The sequence below is a fragment of the Hyperoodon ampullatus genome (assembly GCF_949752795.1).
Source record: "Hyperoodon ampullatus genome assembly, chromosome: 13".
NCBI lineage: Eukaryota > Metazoa > Chordata > Mammalia > Artiodactyla > Ziphiidae > Hyperoodon > Hyperoodon ampullatus.
Genome location: NC_136926.1, coordinates 32,831,926 through 32,850,672, shown reverse-complemented (window position 1 = coordinate 32,850,672; position 18,747 = coordinate 32,831,926). Strand labels below are relative to the sequence as shown.

The window sequence follows — 18,747 nt, the reverse complement described above, 5'->3', positions numbered from 1 at the left end:
TTACAAGATAAAACTCTCAATGAAAGACAACGATGTGGACACAGGGAAGGCTCCAGGTGTCCAGTCTAGGAGTCTAGGACATGGTTACTCATGTGCTGAGTGAAGCGAATAAGCTTTTCCTACCGAGGAAGGCAGACCCGCCAGACGAGGCTCCGAGGACACTACCTTGGATGTCTGCCTGCAGCTTCTCAGTAAACGTCAGGAGGTCGCGACTCTCATCGAGGATTCTTTCGGTGGCCCTGGTCACGTGCTGCCTCCGTGTTAACACTCTGTCCAGCTGATGGAACATAAAGGCTCAGTTTAGTTTGACTTTGAATACAATGCAAACTTCGGCACTCCAGATGTTGTCTCTCTTTTTTTTTTTTTTGCTGTACGCGGGCCTCTCACTGTTGCGGCCTCTCCCGTTGCGGAGCACAGGCTCCGGAAGCGCAGGCTCAGCGGCCATGGCTCATGGGACCGGCCGCTCCGTGGCATGTGGGATCTTCCCGGACTGGGGCACGAACCCGTGTCCCTGCATTGGCAGGTGGACTCTCAACCACTGCGCCACCAGGGAAGCCCCAGATGTTGTCTCTTTTAAGCAACAAACATATTCTAGAACACAGAGTGAAGATGTACATCATCACCTACGCTAAGGTCAACAGTTGGGTTGGAAGTGGACTAGGTCATTCATGAAATGATTTACTGCTTACTCTGTGTGAGAAAAGATGGTCTGTTTTTTTAAAGGCAACCTAATTGACCATGAAGCCACAGACTCCCCCAATGTTTCCATTGTGAAGACCTCATGTTCACTTTAGGACCCAAATATGAAGAACCTAGAAAGTAAAATCTTATTAATTTCTATTGACCATGAGAACTTAGTCAAGGAGTTAAGACACAGAGTTAGGCAAACGGGCCTGCTTCTGCCAGGATGGAGACCTGGTACTCAGCACCTCCCAGCCTCATCAGTAACCTGGAGTAATAATAACACTGCCTCACAGGACTTCACGATGATTATATGGGATGATGTCTTCTAGGCCGGCAGTCCAGGGGCTGAGAGCTACTCTCAGCTGTTATTTTTATTAGGAATGTTCTAATTTGTGAAAAGAAAGGTTTCACAAATTACACATGTAATTTCCAGGAATGTGAAGTAACTCAGAATGGTTCTAAAAGTGTTTTCTAGTCAAAATCCAAAGAGAATCTTCTTTAATGGATAGAAGAATTTATTTTCATCAGCTTATCTCTTCCTACCAAATGTTTGCTTGCTGAGCTACTTTAAAGCCCACACATAAACCCTTAATCTCTTCCCAAATCATCATTAATTCTAAATTAACAGGAGTCGGGCTAATACATTTTAGGGTGCACGATTGTATACGTGTGCGGATGTTGAGAGACAAGATACATATATACACAGATACACTATCAGACACGTATCAATGTGCATACATGCATATCTATGTGTGTGTGTGCATGTGCACACACACACACACACACACACACAAAATCCATGAGTGAAAATTATAAATTTAGCAATAGGCCTCCCTCACCATCTACAAATGAGCAGATTCTTTTTTGGTCACTAGAAACCATTCATCTGGCATGGGCTAAACAGAATAAATAACCCCCTGCTGACATCAAAGTCCACAAATCAGAAGCACAGGGCTGAAGCCTGAGTGTTGCCAACACCACACAAGGAGGTGCGCTGGTGTTGGGGGCAGGGGTGGGGACCTCCGTTCTCCCCATGTGCAGTGAATCCAGGACAGGGAAGAAGCCCCATCTTTTCATGCCGCCCACCCCTGGCTCACAGGAGGAAATGAGACGTGACGGTAAAGTGGCAGCCCGATTCCTCCCTCAGCAGACAGGACAGCAGAAATGAAATCAGGAGCCTCTTCCCACAAAAGCACAGAAGCTGGCAGCATCAGAACCAATCTGAACACAAAGTAGCTGGAGCACAGCTCCTGGGAGGCAGAGGCCACCCTGATCTGATCAGAACCTTCCAGGCAGCCCCCGGCAAGGGCTCACAAGGGCTGGGGTGGGTGGGGGAGCGGGCCCTTTACATGAAGAACTTACCTTCCTTTGCAGGTCCTCTGTTCGTTCTGAGACACCTTCAAGCTGAATCTTTGCCAGTTCTTTCTGTATATTTTCTTTTAATAAAGAGTCCTAAAAGAATGAAGAAAACAAATTGTAATGCTTCAAAATAAATCTTCTGGTTCTTAACTAACAATCACCTGTTATTACCTTTTTTGTTCATAGGAAGAAATTCTCCTTTCCTTGAAATTGCATTCAAAAATAAAATGAATCACATTCACTTAAGTTTTGACTTCAGCAACATGGTTCCATACTGCCATCTTTTGCACTGAATTTCCTATGTAGATGTGAATTTAAAGTCTGGTGGGTTATGCAGAACTGAACTGCTGCAATTCCTGGGTGAGTCTGACCGAACTTAACAGTAGAGTCACATAAATTTTAAGTATAATTGCTAACACCTCAAAAAACGCTTACTAAGCTAAAATACAAAAGTATTAAGTAAAGAAAAGCCTTTATAATTACTAACAACTAGGTGCTTAATTTATGCCAACACTCTTCTAATTTCTTGACTTGTATGACTTTATTCAAACCTTATAACAACACTGGAAGGGGCTAGATTATTGTTTACGGTCAAGACAGTTATCAACTTGCCCAAGTCGCAGTGTAGGTCAACAGTGAAAACAAGAAAAAGTGAAGGGTTCACAACCTTAAACTCCTGAAAACTTTACATAAACATAAAAAGTCATTTAAGGGAATTAACAAGGTGGTTTCAATGAGGGAAGATCACTCAAAAAGAGTTAAAGTTGAAATCAAGTGTTTATCTCACGTGGTAAAAAGCAATATAGTTGCACTGCTGGAGCCCAAACTGACAGAGGTAGTGCTTACTGACTGTGTCTATAGTGAGTGGAAAAGAAACGAAAACATTTCTTTCCTTCCTTTGTTTTCGTATCTTTCAAAACATTTCATTCCATTTGAGGAAAAATAATATAGAAACATCTCTTAGAGTTTCCTAACCTTTCTTAACTCCAGTATATCTAAGGAGAAAAGACCGGGATTAACAAGAGGGGATCACTGAAGCAGCTGGATTCCACTGTGCGCACGCGCGCGCACACACACACACACAGGCATTACTGCATAACACAGTGAATTAAATATCTCAAATTCTAATGCATAGGCTTTAAGCCAAATTAAGAATCACATTTTTTCCCAATTAGAATGAAAAAATGCTGTCTAGTAAGTCAATTTCTTACTTTCCCACCTTCTTTTGGACCCAGATCAAAACACAGATTTTAACTAAACATAAAATTATGATTTACCCTCAGAGATTTTCATATAGTCCTCCAGGGAGGAGGAACTTTTGTGCCCTGCAACTCCAGTTAAGAATAATACACTGACAGAAAATAGTTCACCTTCATTCAGCACATTAAAGAAGATGCCATCCTGATTCCTTTTCTGTGTTTGTATTAGGTCAGCTGTTTTCAACTATCCAAAGACCTGTTATAAACAGGGGTGAGTGGACTTTGTCTTATTCGAAAAGGCAGGAGAAAGAGGAACACAGAGGAAGAATCTACAAGGAGGCATCTATGGATCAATTCTTGACCAATTAGAGCTATCCCACAGTGAAACGAGTTATCATGTGGATGATGCAGTCCCCGGTCAGGTTCAGGGGAAGAAGGCCTGGCGCCTACCAGCGCTGGACACTGGGACTGAGGCTCCTGCACCGATGGGGAGCGTGGACAGAGAAAATGACCCCTACCGTCCAGGCCGACTCTTCACCTCCCCACGACACATATTTCTACCTATCTCTGTATTCCTAGTACCTACCCGGAGATATTTCGTTGTATTTTCCAGGTTTGACAAAATCCTATACGGGACAGGGACGATGCCGGAGAGGTTCACAGAGAGGATGGCGTCACCCACATGGTCCATGTCATTCAGCAGCATGCCTACACATTCATCGTCACAGGCTGCAGGGAAGAGGAAGTTCAAGTTAAAGCAAAGAGGCCGGCACGTTTTCCTGCGTGTGCGCGTGGCATCCTGTAATAACAACATCTACAGTGCTTCCGAGGACTCATCCCATCTCATCCTTATGGCAACTGTGCCTCGGGAAGCAAGCAGGTCCCAAGCCCCTGTTCTCAGATGACGACGCCCAGACGCAGGTCACATTAGTGACTCCCCAGGGCCACACAGAAACGCTGCTCCAACCTTTACGGCACGTTTGCCCATCTTTGACTTGGACCAACGGCCATGCATTCCAAGTGCCTGTCTTGTCGGGGCCTGGTCTGTGATTTCCTCAGATAGTTTGCAGAGACACCTTCAGCAAGTACAAATGAAGGGGAGTGGAGAAAGTAACGGATGTGTCTTGCTAATGACAAACACACCAAGAAAAGCAAAAGAGCTCTGCACTGCCATGATCCTGACCTTGCTTCCTCCCTACCTTCCCCGCGAACCACTGAGGAGACCTCCCAAGGTCACTACCTCATGTACTTGCTATTCAAATAAATCAGAACTGGCGAAAAAAAAATTCCACAACAGCCAAGAGCTGAGGCCATACGTGACATTTGGTGACAAAATGAGCAGCCACAAAGGTGACCTCTCTGCTCTGACTGACCCTTGGCTCCACTAGAGGGAACATTAACCGGCTGAACTATGAAGCTGGCATTGCTGCGCTGCTGAAAGTGCCGGAGAGATAAATGCTGTTATCCTAGAACCTTCTCCTGGGCTCCAAATGCACTTCACAAAGTTCAGTTCGGCAGATGCAAAGGAATCTATGATTAGTTAAAATAAAGTAGGACTTTCTCTATCCTGCCGACGCCACTGGGCACGGTACCGGGAAAACACCTGAGAGGAGTGATACCCACACACACAGTCGCTCTCCACCAGAATGTGCCTTGGCTCACAGTCCTCACAGCGGAGCCCCGTGGCCCCTGGCCTGCAGACGCACTGCCCGGACCCGCGGTCACAGTCACTGTGGACAGAGCCGTGCGGGCTGCAGTCACACCTCTGGCAGGTGCCGCCCAGCATCTGAGGGTTCCCACGGTAGCCCAAGGAACACCTAGAGAAGGAGACACGCGGGACAGACAGGAGGGTCAACACCAGTGAGTAAGTACACAGAACAGCTTCCCAAGGACAGTAATCACTTCTGCCACATGAAGTGCAGAGAACACAGGCCCACTCACCTTATTCTGCATTGTATTTCCTGAAAGGAGGATGAGATGGTCACAAGGAAGTGCATTTACCTATCTTGATGCCCGGGGGGGTTCGTTTTGCATTATCAATCGCGCACATCCAAACTGATAAGGGCTCCCGATCACTTTCATGAATATGTCCTATGCGTATAAAAGGGGCAGGTGACATACCTTTCACAATATTGTCCTTCGTAGCCCGGAAAACAGGCATCACAGCGGAAATCGTGATCACCTTCCAAGACACAAGTGGGACTAAAACTGGAAGAAAAGAATTTTTTTTGAATTTTCAGATACACAACTTCAAATCTTTCTTAGGGTACTTATTCATTAATCTTAGGGTACATGATACTGTTCTAAAAAAATAAGTGATTACACTGGACAATTGGACAAGTTTTTTCGAGCTTATACTCTTTGGGGCAAAAAAAAAAAAAGGAAAATAAACACGTAATCGATACAAGCGGTTGCATCTCTTGTATCTAGAAGATACAGATGCCTGTCCAGTGACAACCATGTGAGTGCTGAGGGGATGCAGCCCGATTTACAGAAGACAACGAATTAGTCACCAAACAAGAAAGCTTCCCAGGTGAAAAGGGGCTTGTTCTGAGATGTAAGTGAACTATCTGACTTATTAGATGAAAAGGTGGCTGGAGGGAGCTGCACGTGAGCAAACATGCGCAACAGCAGGGAGAAGGGAGCTGGACCAGCGCTGGGGATACACCTGACTGCAGTTGAGAGGCAAGAGGGAAAAGCAGGGGAAAGAAGCGGATAGAGGGCGGGATCTCAGGATAACTGGACCTAGAGGTGGGGAGTCAGGCGATGGGCTACAGCAGCAAAAGGGCAGAGCACCAAACACTGGATAATCCACTCAGACGCTGCTCCCCTCACTCGGGGACTTCAGCTTCTGGCGTGTTCCTTTTTCTCAATAACCTCTGCCTCCACATTTTAAATCACCAACCAGAGGCTCAGCTGGGTACCTGCAAACCACTAAAAAAACAGCTGGGGTATCTGGCCAGTAAGAGAAGTTCCCAGCATGAGTTACAGGGTTGCTATGAGCCCTGCTTCACTTCTGACCTTTTTCCCGCCTTAAACGCTAAAGGGACAGACTTCAGTGAGAACACAAAATATGTAGAAAACAAAGCACGTCTTTCAGGGCCTCTCAGATGCACAGCACATATGGAACGGTCACACTCTCACCGTCTCTTCCTGATAGTGTACTAATTTATTAGTGTGTGTGTGTGTGTGTGTGTGTGTGTGTGTGTGTAGGAGGTGTGCTGTGGGGATGGTGTGGACTTTCTGAAACTGAAGAAGTAAAATACACAAACAGTAAAGAACTGTGCAAAGCAGAAGTGTAAAACACCCGTCCAGACATTTCTCTGGGCACGTATAGCTATGGAGCTGTGGATATGGACATACATACGGATATGAATGTTTTCCAAAATGGCATCACATCATATGCTCAGTTTCATAATTCCATTGGCCATTTCTCCAGTTCTGTACATACAGATAATGCCTTATTCTTTTCTCAGTGTTGGTACAATATTTCACTCTAGGTATGTACCACAATACACTCTAGGTATTTAATCAATCCCGTGTAGGTAGATATTTTAGTGCCCCCCTCCAATTTCTTGTAAGTACAAGCAATGCCCATCTTTTACACATATCCAAGTATTCATATAGCTTAGATTACATGAGTGAAATTGATGATTCAAACTTTATATACAGGTTTTATACAAAAAATAGCAGTAGCAATAAATTTTAGGATGCTTGATAGTTTACAGGAGAAGTTTACACAGTGCCTCTCATTAGGTATTCGCTGTCAAGTGACACTTACTTGGAGACAATAAAAGATAGAAGATTAGAACATTAAAAGGAAAACTTCATTTTAGTATACCAAAAGTTGGTATTTGATCTATACATGTTCAATGCCTTGTCAAATATTCTAAGCAATAATGAAGTGTTATTTATGAATTACAATTTTCGTTGAAACCAAAGAGGACCCACGGATATTCCAATTCCCGCCTAAAATCTCTGGTTCTTTTATGTGTTCAGGTAACTCTATACAAGCATCATGAGTACGAGGTAGAACCTGGCCCCAATTTCCTTACCATGCAGCATTTCTGCACTTCATCAGACATCAGCATGTATAAATTCTAACCCCATTCCCTTGCATTAAACAGGAACTGAATTCTTCATATCATTATTCATAAAATTAATAACAATTCATCTCTAGGCACACTGGTTCCATAGGTTGGAGGCTAAAATTAGTCTTCAATAAAACAAAACCTGAAAGTCCTTTCTTTAATGGGTTCCATTCTAACACTCAAAGCTAACACACAGATACTTTGCTTTTGAAAAGATTCTCTTCAAATGCTGGAAGAATGAACACTTTTTCTTAAAATTAGCCTTTCTCGACACACGCAAAGTATTCATTAAGACAGATCACGCGGAGACCCTGGAAAGTGAAGCTGAGAGTGGAAGCAGCCCGCCTTCAGCAGTGGGTGGTGCAGGTGTGCCAGTGCACCTGCAGGGCTCACCTGGCAGGGAGGCCGTGAGGACAGGTGCAGAGAGAGCAGTCTCTGGCCGAGCCGGTCACCTTCCCGTAGTACCCGGGGGCGCACACATCGCAGTGGTCTCCGGCGGTGTTGTGGCTGCAGTTCTGGGGCCCCATGTTTCAAAAGGAGAGGAAAACAATGGGAAACTGTTAGAACTCATTCTCATCTGGCAATAGCCCAGCACTACCACGTTTCATATCAATTGACATTTTCATATTCTCAAGGAAGGGTGAGCATTTTTCTTCATATTTTTAAAATCCTGGACACATTGGCAGCTCTGTGGCCTTCGTTCATTATAAGATTGCATTCATCCGACACAACCTAGAAATTACTGATACATTCTTCTTATAGAAAATATACCCAGTGCGGCCAGCTTTCAGAGCCTTAAAACATGGATCTAAAATGTACAGGGACCCAAACAGCGATGTGAAGCACACTGATTCGTGCCTAGTCGGTGTTCAGTGATCACACTGGGGGGTTGAGAGGGCAGGAGTGAATGGATAGATGATTCAAGAAATCGACGGTGGGGCTTCCCTGGTGGCGCAGTGGTTGAGAGTCCGCCTGCCGATGCAGGGGACGCGGGTTCGTGCCCCGGTCCGGGAAGATCCCACATGCCGCGGAGGGGCTGGGCCCGTGAGCCATGGCCGCTGAGCCTGCGCGTCCGGAGCCTGTGCTCCGCAACGGGAGAGGCCACAACAGTGAGAGGCCCGCGTACCGCAATTAAAAAAAAAAAAAAAAAAAAGAAATCGACTGTGGGTTAAGTGGGCTGTGTTCTTTCCTGGGTATAAATTGACAGGTCAGCCGCTGACCTGAGAACTTTGTTCTGGTAGGTCAGGAAAGGTAGGGGAATCATTTAATGTCCTAGGAGTACCTAATCTTGTCAAAGTGGTTAGCTGCACCAAGGAAAGATGCAGCATGTAAGAATCAATTAACTTCTCAAACTATCCGTGTGACTTTTGTCCCTGTGATTGGCCAAGGGACCTTCTTAGCTAATTACATCTCACCTGAAGTTGCCTGAATCAATTCTCCTTAAATCCTTAAATGAGATTTTCTCATTTTCTGTATTAGGACTTTACTTCTGCCTGGAGCGTGAGCTGATTAGAATGAATAAATTTTTTAACAGTGTTGCAGCTATCTGCATCTTCATGAAGTCCATTTTACCTTGAATGACTGGAATAATTCTTTAATTCCAGATATAGAATGAAGTCAGCCAGGGTGAACACATATCTTTTTAACTGAGGAGAACCACGCAGTGCTTCAGCTTCTAAATTCACCTGGGCACTGCTATGGTTTAACAGTTTTCCCAGTGGAGATTGCCTTTAAATTCCACATATGTAAGATGTTTCCAAACAGAAGAAGAAGATGGATCTGGTGTGGGAACCCTGGTTCCTGTGTTTAGGCCACAGCCAAGATCTCTAAGGCTTTGGTGTGTCTTTCTTGGTGGGGAGCTCATTTTCCTTCAGTGAGTTATTTTGCCTGAAGCAGGTTAGTCTTGGCACAATTTAGACAAGGAACCAATGTTCCCACATGAGCTATCAGAAAGAATGAGGTTTCATGAGTAGGGAAGGAATATCGGGTTATTCTACGTTATCAATAAGTTCTCGTCGGCTTAAGGAAAACCCTGGATGCAAGAGTTTGTCCTCAGGAACACAAGACTTCTGCCTGGATCACTTGGTCCTTTGCAGTGGTCAGAACTCTCCTTGTGTCCCTGACGGCCTAGGGGTAGGTGGCCAGGAAACAAATGCACACTAAGACATCCAGGGCAACATGCAGTTTTTAACAAATCCCAGGAGAGGGCATCACTTTACACAGAGAAACACATTTTCAACTTTGACATTAACTCATTTTGAAACCTCCAGGTGACCCTTCAAATTCTATGACAGAAAGTTCTCATGTACTTTGACTACAACCACCAGTACGGCAAGTAAAAACAAGAGACACTTGACTAATTCCCAATTGATGTCCATAAACAGATTCAAGGAAGAAAAATTTATAAGAGAATTTCCACCAACAATATCAGACCACTTAGCTAGACTTTTATGAAGAAAATATATGTATATCTTACATTTAGCTAAATTTAAACTCTCCCTAAATCAAGAAGCTTGTATGACCTCGAACTGGAAATGTAGACGCTCAGGGCCTGCTCTAATTCTAAGCATCAGGCAAGGACCCAAAGAAACCAGCGTACCAGACACTTCCCCGTTTCAGGGTCACAGGTGTCACTGTGTTTGTTGCAATTGCAAGGTACACAGGGAGCCAGCAGAGGGCGCGGTCTCCTGCCATCGCCTTCTGGAAGCTTCCCTCTGTGGTAACCAGGTGCGCAGTCCTGAGGGAATGCAAAAGCAAAGGAAATGAACAAGAAACCTGATTAACAAATGCGCAAAGGACTTGAATACACACTTCTCCAGAAAAGAAACACAAATGACTAAACAAGCACATGAAAAGATGCTCAGTAACACTAATCATCATGGAAATGCAAATCAAATACCAGCTCACACGCATTAGGATGGCTAGTATCAAAAAAAAAAAAAAAAAAACCCCAGAAGATAACATGTTGGCAAGGGTATGGATAGACAGGAAGCCTTGTGCTTTGCTGGTGGGAATTAGAAAGGTGTGGCACTGTGGAGCAGTATGGTGGTTCATCAAAAAGTTAAAAACAGAGTTACCGTGTGATCCAGCAATTGTACTTCTGGGTATAAACCCCAAGAACTGAAAGCAGGGTCTTGGAGAGATACTGGTACACCCATGTTTGTAGCAGCATTATTCACAATAGCCAAAGGTGACAGCAACCCAAGTGTCCACTGATGAATGGATGGATAAACACAATGTGGTCCATCCATCCAATGGACTATTATTCAGCTTTAAGAAGGAAGCAAGGAACTTCCCTGGTGGCGCAGTGGTTAAGAATCCACCTGCTAATGCAGGGGGACATGGGTTTGAGCCGCCCTGGCCTGGGAAGATCCCACATGACACTGAGCAACTAAACCCGTGCGCCACAACTACTGAGCCTGTGCTCTAGAGCCTGTGTGCCACAACTACTGAAGCCTGCATGCCTAGAGCCTGTGTTCCGCAACAAGAGAGGCCACCGCAATGAGAAGCCCACACACCGCAATGAAGAGTAGCCCCCGCTCACCACAACTAGAGAAAGCCCGCGTGCAGCAACGAAGATCCAACGCAGCCAAAAATTAATTAATTAATTTAAAAAAAAAGAAAAAAACGAAGGAAGCAAATTCTGATACATGCTACAACATGGATCCATCTTTAGGGCATCATGCTAAGTGAAATAAGCCAGTCACAAAAAGACAAATACGGCATGATTCCACTTACATGAGGGACCTACAGTAGTAGATTCATAGAGATAGAAAGTAGACGGGTGAGACTGGGGGAGGGCCTAGGGGGATTAGTGTTTACTGGGTACAGAGTTTCAGTTTTACCAGATGCAGAATTCTGGAGATTGGTTGTACAGCAGTGTGAGTGTACTTAACGCTATTGAGCTATACACCTGAGAAATGGTCAAAATGGTGAAGTTTTATGTTTATGCCTATTTTATCACAAGTAATTTTTAAAAGGCAAAAATGACGTCATAGAGACACACAGTTCTCTTCATCACTCGGAGCTGCTGTAACAAGCATATTTCAACCCCAAACCAGGAAATGGAGTTTAACCACAGTCTCCCTACCTGACATGAGAGTCCAGCTGTGCCAGGAGGACAGCGACACTTCTCTAAAAGGGATGCCACCTCCCTCGTGGGGTGCAACTCTTCAGCCTTTCTGCCAACCTCCATAGAAATATTTGAGATTCTGTGAAACCATTGGGTTAAGAAATGTGAGAGGAGACACTAATATTTACAAAGACACTTTCTTGAGACAGCACATTACAGGATAACGTTGGCACATATATGAAACCAGAGCCCTCCTGCCAGTTTGAGAGTAGTTCCTACTCACAGCTGTAAAGGAAATGGGTAAAAACACACTAAAAGCACATGAGTCATTATACAGGGAAGGTCCGCAGCCAAAATTTTAGAACTTCAATATAATGTTAGAGAAAGTACGCCTCAAAGAATCTGAAGTACTAGTTTGGCCATAACCTAGGTGGCCTTCTTTATGGGATTAGTACTACATGAGCAGGGGACAGCATTCTTGATGCATTGTGACAGAGAAATGGGCATTGCAGTTTAAGGGCAGAAAAGAACAGAACTGTTTTGTTGTTTACATAGAAGATATCACCATTATGTACTTACATGTTATATCCACATTAATACAGGAGATGGATAATTTATGTCACTTTTCACATATTTCATAGTAATATTAACATTTAATAAGGTTTTGGTGAGGGACAGAAATATATATGATATTAAAGATAGGAGGGGGGCTTCCCTAGTGGCGCAGTGGTTGAGAGTCCGCCTGCCGATGCAGGGGACATGGGTTCGTGCCCCGGTCCGGGAAGATCCCACATGCCACGGAGCGGCTGGGCCCGTGAGCCGTGGCTGCTGAGCCTGCACGTCCGGAGCCTGTGCTCCGCAACGGGAGAGGCCACAACAGTGAGAGGCCCGCGTACCGCGAAAAAAAAAAAAAAAAAAAGATAGGAGGTAATGGGGGTAAAGTGAATCAAATCCCTTCAGTTTGCTTTCAAATAAGGAAAATATTTTGAAACTTCTAGAAGTTTCCAAGTACCTGCTTTGCTGTAATCCTTGGCCATAAGATGCTTTGATGAGGATGTACTCAATGTTGCTAAGAACAGACATAAAATCTGAGCGTGTGACAGGTTCTTCAGAGACAGAGTTAAAGTATTTCCAAAAATTCTGTGGACGAGAAGCACATTGAATTAAATTCAGGGTACAGATGCTCAGAAGAATATGAACTTAATTCCTTCAGAAATTTCTCCAGCAGTGAGCCCAGTTCTAAGTGACACAGAGCTTAAGTGAGGAAGCTCTTGTGTCACCTCCCAGGGGTGGCAGCCGCACCATCTCATTTATCAATGGCCTCACATCACCTCTGGCAGTGCTAGCCACACAGAGGACAGTCAGTAAACATCTGCTGGAGGGAGGAATCCACACTTTCCAAATTCAAGGGCAGCCAAAGACTCCAGACCATCATATCCATACAGGTTGAGACTTGTGTACCACGATAAAGGATTTAAGATGCAATTTGCACTAAATTAACATAAGCCTAATATACATTTCTTGAGAATGTGAAATTTGAATCTTTGTAGAAGTTCTGCTAAACCCACTGGAATTTTGCCCCAAAGCCTTCTTCTTCACTCTCTATTACAGCAGCTTCATGATTTCATTGCATGCAGAGCAGAGTTCCCAGCCCAAGGGGCCTGTGTGAAAACAGTGCTCCGTCACCTCTTTCATCCCCACTTCCTGCTCTTGTCTCAGTCCGTTCTTGGGGGCGGGCGCGTCCACATAGATGACTTGCTTTCTGGTCCGGCCTCCTTTGATGAGCACCTGAGGCTCCAGGTTGGAGGTGCCGATCCCACTGGAAGAATAGAAGGCCACGCTGTACCGTAGTTTGCTGCCGTAGGCCATGAGCTGCCGAAGAGTACAGTGTTGTTTACTTCTCTGGCATAGCACTGGTTTAAAATTATTTTATCATAAGCCTGCTGCCATTTGAAAGAAATCTTGTGTCTTAAAAATACATAATGTGGGTGGAATACGTTGTCTGATATGAGTTTCCTTCTAATTCTACTTCATTATGGATCATTAAATTGACCCAGGCTATCATTCCTAAGTAAGCGATCCTCCAAAAGTTTTTAAAATCACATCATGAAGGTGTGATCGGCTGTAAAAAGCTGTACTTATGTATTGTATACAGGTTGACGGGTTTGGGGATAAGTATACACCCATGGGACCACCATCACCAAAGCCACAGCCACAGCCATCACCTCCCAATGTTTCCTCTTGATGATACTAACAAAGGTAAGCTCCAAAGTAACAAAACAGTCATTGTTATTACTTTCAAGCTCCTCTGAATTAAAAATTATGTATAGCCATCAGAGCACATATTTTCAAGTTTTAAAAATCAGGCTGAATTCATATACAGACTGCTATATTTATATAAACAAAGATGCATATGATGCCTTCAAGTCTCTGTCCCGCCCCCCCAAAAATGAGTGCCAATTTCTTGAGAAGACCCTCTCGGGCCATAGCGCCCAAGCTTGCATTGAGCCTCTATTAGTAAAAACAATAAGTGTTTGTCGAATGACAGCTTTAAGAAGAAAAAGAATATGTTTTGAACTTTAAAAGACTTTCAAAATTAATGGAGAAATTTAAAGAACCATTCATCTGGGGGATTTTTACAGGTGTTAACCTTTTCCATCCCCAGTTAGAAGAGGAGATTAATAACTACTCCAGTTAGCAATAGGCCAACCCAGGCCACTGTGATTTCAAAGTGCACCCAGGAAATGTGGATGGCTGGAGGCTGGGTGCACGTCTCACCTGGTCTCCCTGAAATTGCCCGGGCAGCCGCCAGTAAAACGGCTCTGTGTGGACATGCCTCCTGACGGTCACGGCATCCAGGAGGACATCAGGGGCCTGGTAATACACCCCCTCGGTCGTACCCTTGAGGTTACTCTGAGAAACCACACGCAGAAGAGGCTGATCTGAGCCCAGCGTCACCTAGTCACGGAGGGGAGGACAAAGCCACTTTAGAATGTGAATTAGCGCCGCACCTTTGACCGTCAGATTCTTCCACTGTTTCAGATGAGACAGCTTCATTATTAAAACAGGAATAAGAAAGGCTTTTCAATTTAAACACCTGGATTAAAACGAACTGAAAATGCCTTTAAACCACTGCATTTAGGGTCAAACTCTTCCTATACTGGGCCAGGTTCAACTACATGAAGGAGACTGCTGAGACTTTTCTCTTCACTCTGACTAAAGCTGCAGACAGATTAGCACAGAGCAACACTGATGCCCAGGTTCCTGTTCTATTTACTTTCTGGACAGCAGAAGCAGACCTCTGACTCTGGACTAACCCAAATCAGCTTCCTAGAATTTCTGATGCAGTAAGAGCAAAGTTTAATGTAAGTACTTGGCTGCCTTTCCCACCCTCACCCAACTCCCAAGGGTAGAGGGTTGCAAACAGAACATCTATCTGCGAGTGTAACCCACCGGCATCCTCACGTAGCCCTCGGCCTCTGAGCAGAGCTGTGACAGCCCAAAGCAGAAGCACGGGGTGCACCCCCGAGGGTCCGCCTCGTCCAGACCAAAGGTGCCAGCTCGACACTCACTGCATTGAGGGCCAATGACATTTTCCTAAAGGGGACAAAGTGACAGACTCATTTTTACCTGAAAAAAAGAGACACGGTTTTTGAACAAACAGAAATGGGAATAAACATAAAAATCACTTTGGATGAACAAACATGGCTAACTAGCTGCTCCTCAGGCTGGTTCCTTAACCTCTCTGAGCATCAGTTCTCTCAGGCTCAGTGATTCCCCAACTCAGCTGATCATCAGAATCGTCTTGGAAGCTTTTGGAAAATGCAGATTCCCCGGTGAGTCTCCAGGATTGGGCCCGGATCCTCTTGGAGGTCCCAGGTGACCAGTCAGGTGGAGAGCCACGGGCCAGGTATTATTAGGGCAGGTCCTCCTGTGCTGACCATCCGTGGTGAGAACTGCTACCACAGATGTGATGAACCAAGCACACGTCCACTGATGTTCCCGTTACCCCGCAGCCACATGAGTTTCCCCTTCCTCCTCCCCCACCGCTAATCAACCAGGATTCCATCTCTCAGACCCTGGGAAAGGAACAGAGAAGATGGCCAAGGACCTTCTAATAACAAAGCACAACGGGAAGACGAAAGGAAATAAACGGAGTTAAGTATGATGTTGAAATCTAACCTCCTGGGAAAATAATAAACACACATGTCCTCTAGTCTGGCCAGCACGCAAAGGAGAATAATTACTTACCAGGTATAGAATCACAAAACTTCCTGAAGCCCTGTGTTATCTATTTTACCTGTATATTCAAGACAGATAGGCTACTCAGCCAACTGAAACACATGATAGAAAACTCAGCGTGTTTTTCAAATCAGTCCCATCATCTGACACTTGTAATTAACAGTACAAATTCCTTCTAAAGAATCATCCATCATTCCAGAAGAGCATACACAGGATTTAAACCCAGACCCAGAAGGTGGTGCAAACTCATTATGAGAAGCATCTAAAACCCAAGTGCTTATTTAAATAGTTAAAGCCTCGAAGTCAGAATGGCGAGTGGGAGGGAGGGAGGAAGTGGAACTGGGCGCCAGTACCTTGCAAGAGCAGGTTCCGGTCTCCGGGGCACAGCTGCAGAGACCCTGCTCCTGGCCACAGGTGTCGGCCAGTGTCCCTCTCAGGTCACAGTCACAGGCCACACAGTCTGGAAAGTCTCTGTACCCCAGGGAGCACTGGTGGCAGGTCTGTCCACCAAATGCAGGCTTACATTGGCAATGGCCAGTGAGCACATCGCACTGATGACTGGCTGACCCCACGCTACTGCAATTGCAGGCCTGCACGAAAAATACTGAATAAATAAAAAGGCAGCTTTCATATTTTCATAATGTACACATATGGGGATTACAGGAAAACACTAAACGTGGGGAGATTATACAAACAAATGGATCGCTCTCACTATTGCCATATGGACTCACTTTGCCACAAGCCATCAAGAGGCCAGGACTTATGCTGCTGGACGTTAGTGAACCTTTGTGACACATGCAGGCCGGGCCACAACCGTGGCCTGAAATTCAATCTACTTAATAGGTCAAAGCAGTCCAGCAAAATGATTTTAGAAGTCCAGTAACGCTCCCTCTGTTTTCAAAATGTAAAGTCTAAGTTTAACCGACAAAAGTGACATAGAGAAACAGAACCGTTGAAGATCGGACATACCTCCCCCACCCCCAATAAAGTGATTTAGGTCTTTCTCCTGGAAGATAGCATATATTGCAGAATATATTTAAAGGGCACCAAAATAAATTTTTGATCTTCTAACCAGCAATTCCACAGCTAGACTCTTGAAGAAAACTTAGAATATTGTATTTTAAGGATGCTGCTTCTTCCACTTTGATTCCTACAATCGGTCCTGAGTTTTGAATAGAAACCATCAAGCTATTCAACAGGTTAAAATCAAGCGAATAGATAAAAGAAGAAGAATGAAACCTGACACAGCAAAGTAATTCTCAGTTGAGAAAACGTGCAGGTGACAGTGCACACCTGGCATCCGAGCTCCAGGTCGTGGCCCCAGTGTCCGTCCGCACACCCCTCGCACGCCGCACCCTGAGTATGAGGCGGGCAGACACACTCCCCTGACTCTGGGTCACAGGTGTTCTGAGTGTGAGCGCAGTCACAGGCTACAACAGAGACACAGGGTGTTGTTACAGATCAGGACCGTCGGGGTCAACCGAAGGGGTCAGAGTTGATGCTGCAAGTTATTTCCCTTGTGTTAAATAATCTCAATCACTCTTCTAGCTCCTGAAAGAAAACTCGTGATCCCCAGCACCCCGCCGCGTCTCATGGGAGGTGAATGCCCCTCCTTGTGGAGAGTTGCTCCTGGCTGAGAGATAATAAGGGCACAGTGGGAGAAATAGAGAAAAGACCGGGAAAGGCCTCCACAGGTGGGGAGAACAGAGAGTTAACACTTACCGAGCACTTGTTTGCCAATCGCCATGCTAAGGACTTTAAGTACAACCTTGACGGTAACTCCTGGATGGACGGAATAATCGACTTCTCCATTTTACAGATGAGGAGGCCGAAGCTAAGTAAAGTTAAGTAATTAGTCTAAGCTCACACAGTTAGTACAGCCTGACCAAGGCTTGTGGACTTACCCAGAATAGGGATCAGGAACTAGAAAAAAGGTATGAAATCCTACATGTTCAGAAAAATGAATGTAAAGGAACTTAACAGAATTAGACAGAAGTCAAAGGAGAGCTCAAAGGAAAGTCTGGGAATTACAATAAAGTCTCAAACACTGAATTCAGGAGCTTACGTGTACAGCCACCGTCCTGGTAGGCATGGAAGCCGCGGGCACACCTGTCACACCTCTCCCCGGCTACACCTGGGACACAGCGACACTGGCCTTCCTCTGTGCAGTCGTCCGACAGGGAGCCCGACGCACTGCAGTTACAGGGCAGGCACCCGAGCCCTGTGTCCAACCCGTAGTAGCCGTGCTGTTTCACGGGGGCAGAGCCACGGAAGACAAAATACATTTTAGTAAGTGGCTAGTGTCTACCAGAACATTTCCCAAATCAACAACTGCACGTGTCATAGATTCATAAAGTGTTCTTGACATCATTCCACTGCTCTGTAAACCGAATACATACTCTCCAGATAGGGCCGCATAGCACTCACCAGCCATGTTGCAGGAACCTGCTCTTTCTGGTGGTCGGGATTCCATTTCATTTGAACCAGTTAAGGCATCATTTATAGACATTAACACTGACACACTCGTTCACTGTATGTAATGACCAGGAGGCGTCTTACCAGGCACTGGTTACACTGCTGTCCGGTCACGTGTGGTTTGCAGTCACAGAGTCCAGTCTCAGGATGGCAGGCAGCAGAAAGGGAGCCTTGGCCATGGCATTCACAGGCTAACACACACAGAAGGCATATTTGTGCCCATTTCTGGGTACAGCTGTTATAAAATCCCTTAATCCCCAAAGGAGAAATTTTAACATTCATGTTTCAAATCATAAAACAAAATTATTGCTTTGCAGTAACTTGAAAAATTTAGTATTTTTCTGAAGAGTAAGCCAAAATAAGGTTGGTGAAAGGAACCATCACAGAGAAAAAAAATTACTTGAAGCTGTTAAGATAATAATTGGCAAACGAACTTAACCAATTTCATGAATTCTTTGAAATTTTTTAAATGAGCCACCAATGTATATCAACCAATCTTCATTAAAAAACATGCAAAGATTTCAAAATCAATTTAGCCACTTGCTCATTCCAATTATACATATTTAATATTTTAAAGCTCAGTTATAACGACCTAGATAACTAATACTGTACATCATAATTTAAT

At 44.8% G+C, this 18,747-nt stretch overlaps 1 protein-coding gene across 1 annotated transcript in view; it reads right to left on the bottom strand.

Annotated features, from left to right (window-relative positions):
- Positions 1-18,747, bottom strand: part of LAMA1 (laminin subunit alpha 1) — a gene marked incomplete at both ends in the record, with an annotated part of 143,577 nt that overhangs the window by 50,245 nt on the left and 74,585 nt on the right. The window contains 16 exons of the mRNA XM_079717957.1: positions 166-277; positions 2,047-2,136; positions 3,829-3,971; positions 4,866-5,059; positions 5,364-5,450; positions 7,727-7,848; positions 9,933-10,070; positions 11,424-11,544; positions 12,418-12,545; positions 13,092-13,277; positions 14,184-14,363; positions 14,859-15,002; positions 16,001-16,237; positions 16,941-17,077; positions 17,713-17,893; positions 18,207-18,313. Of these exons, the coding sequence (XP_079574083.1) occupies positions 166-277; positions 2,047-2,136; positions 3,829-3,971; positions 4,866-5,059; positions 5,364-5,450; positions 7,727-7,848; positions 9,933-10,070; positions 11,424-11,544; positions 12,418-12,545; positions 13,092-13,277; positions 14,184-14,363; positions 14,859-15,002; positions 16,001-16,237; positions 16,941-17,077; positions 17,713-17,893; positions 18,207-18,313 (2,307 nt within the window). The remainder of the gene's footprint in view (positions 1-165; positions 278-2,046; positions 2,137-3,828; positions 3,972-4,865; positions 5,060-5,363; positions 5,451-7,726; positions 7,849-9,932; positions 10,071-11,423; positions 11,545-12,417; positions 12,546-13,091; positions 13,278-14,183; positions 14,364-14,858; positions 15,003-16,000; positions 16,238-16,940; positions 17,078-17,712; positions 17,894-18,206; positions 18,314-18,747) is intronic.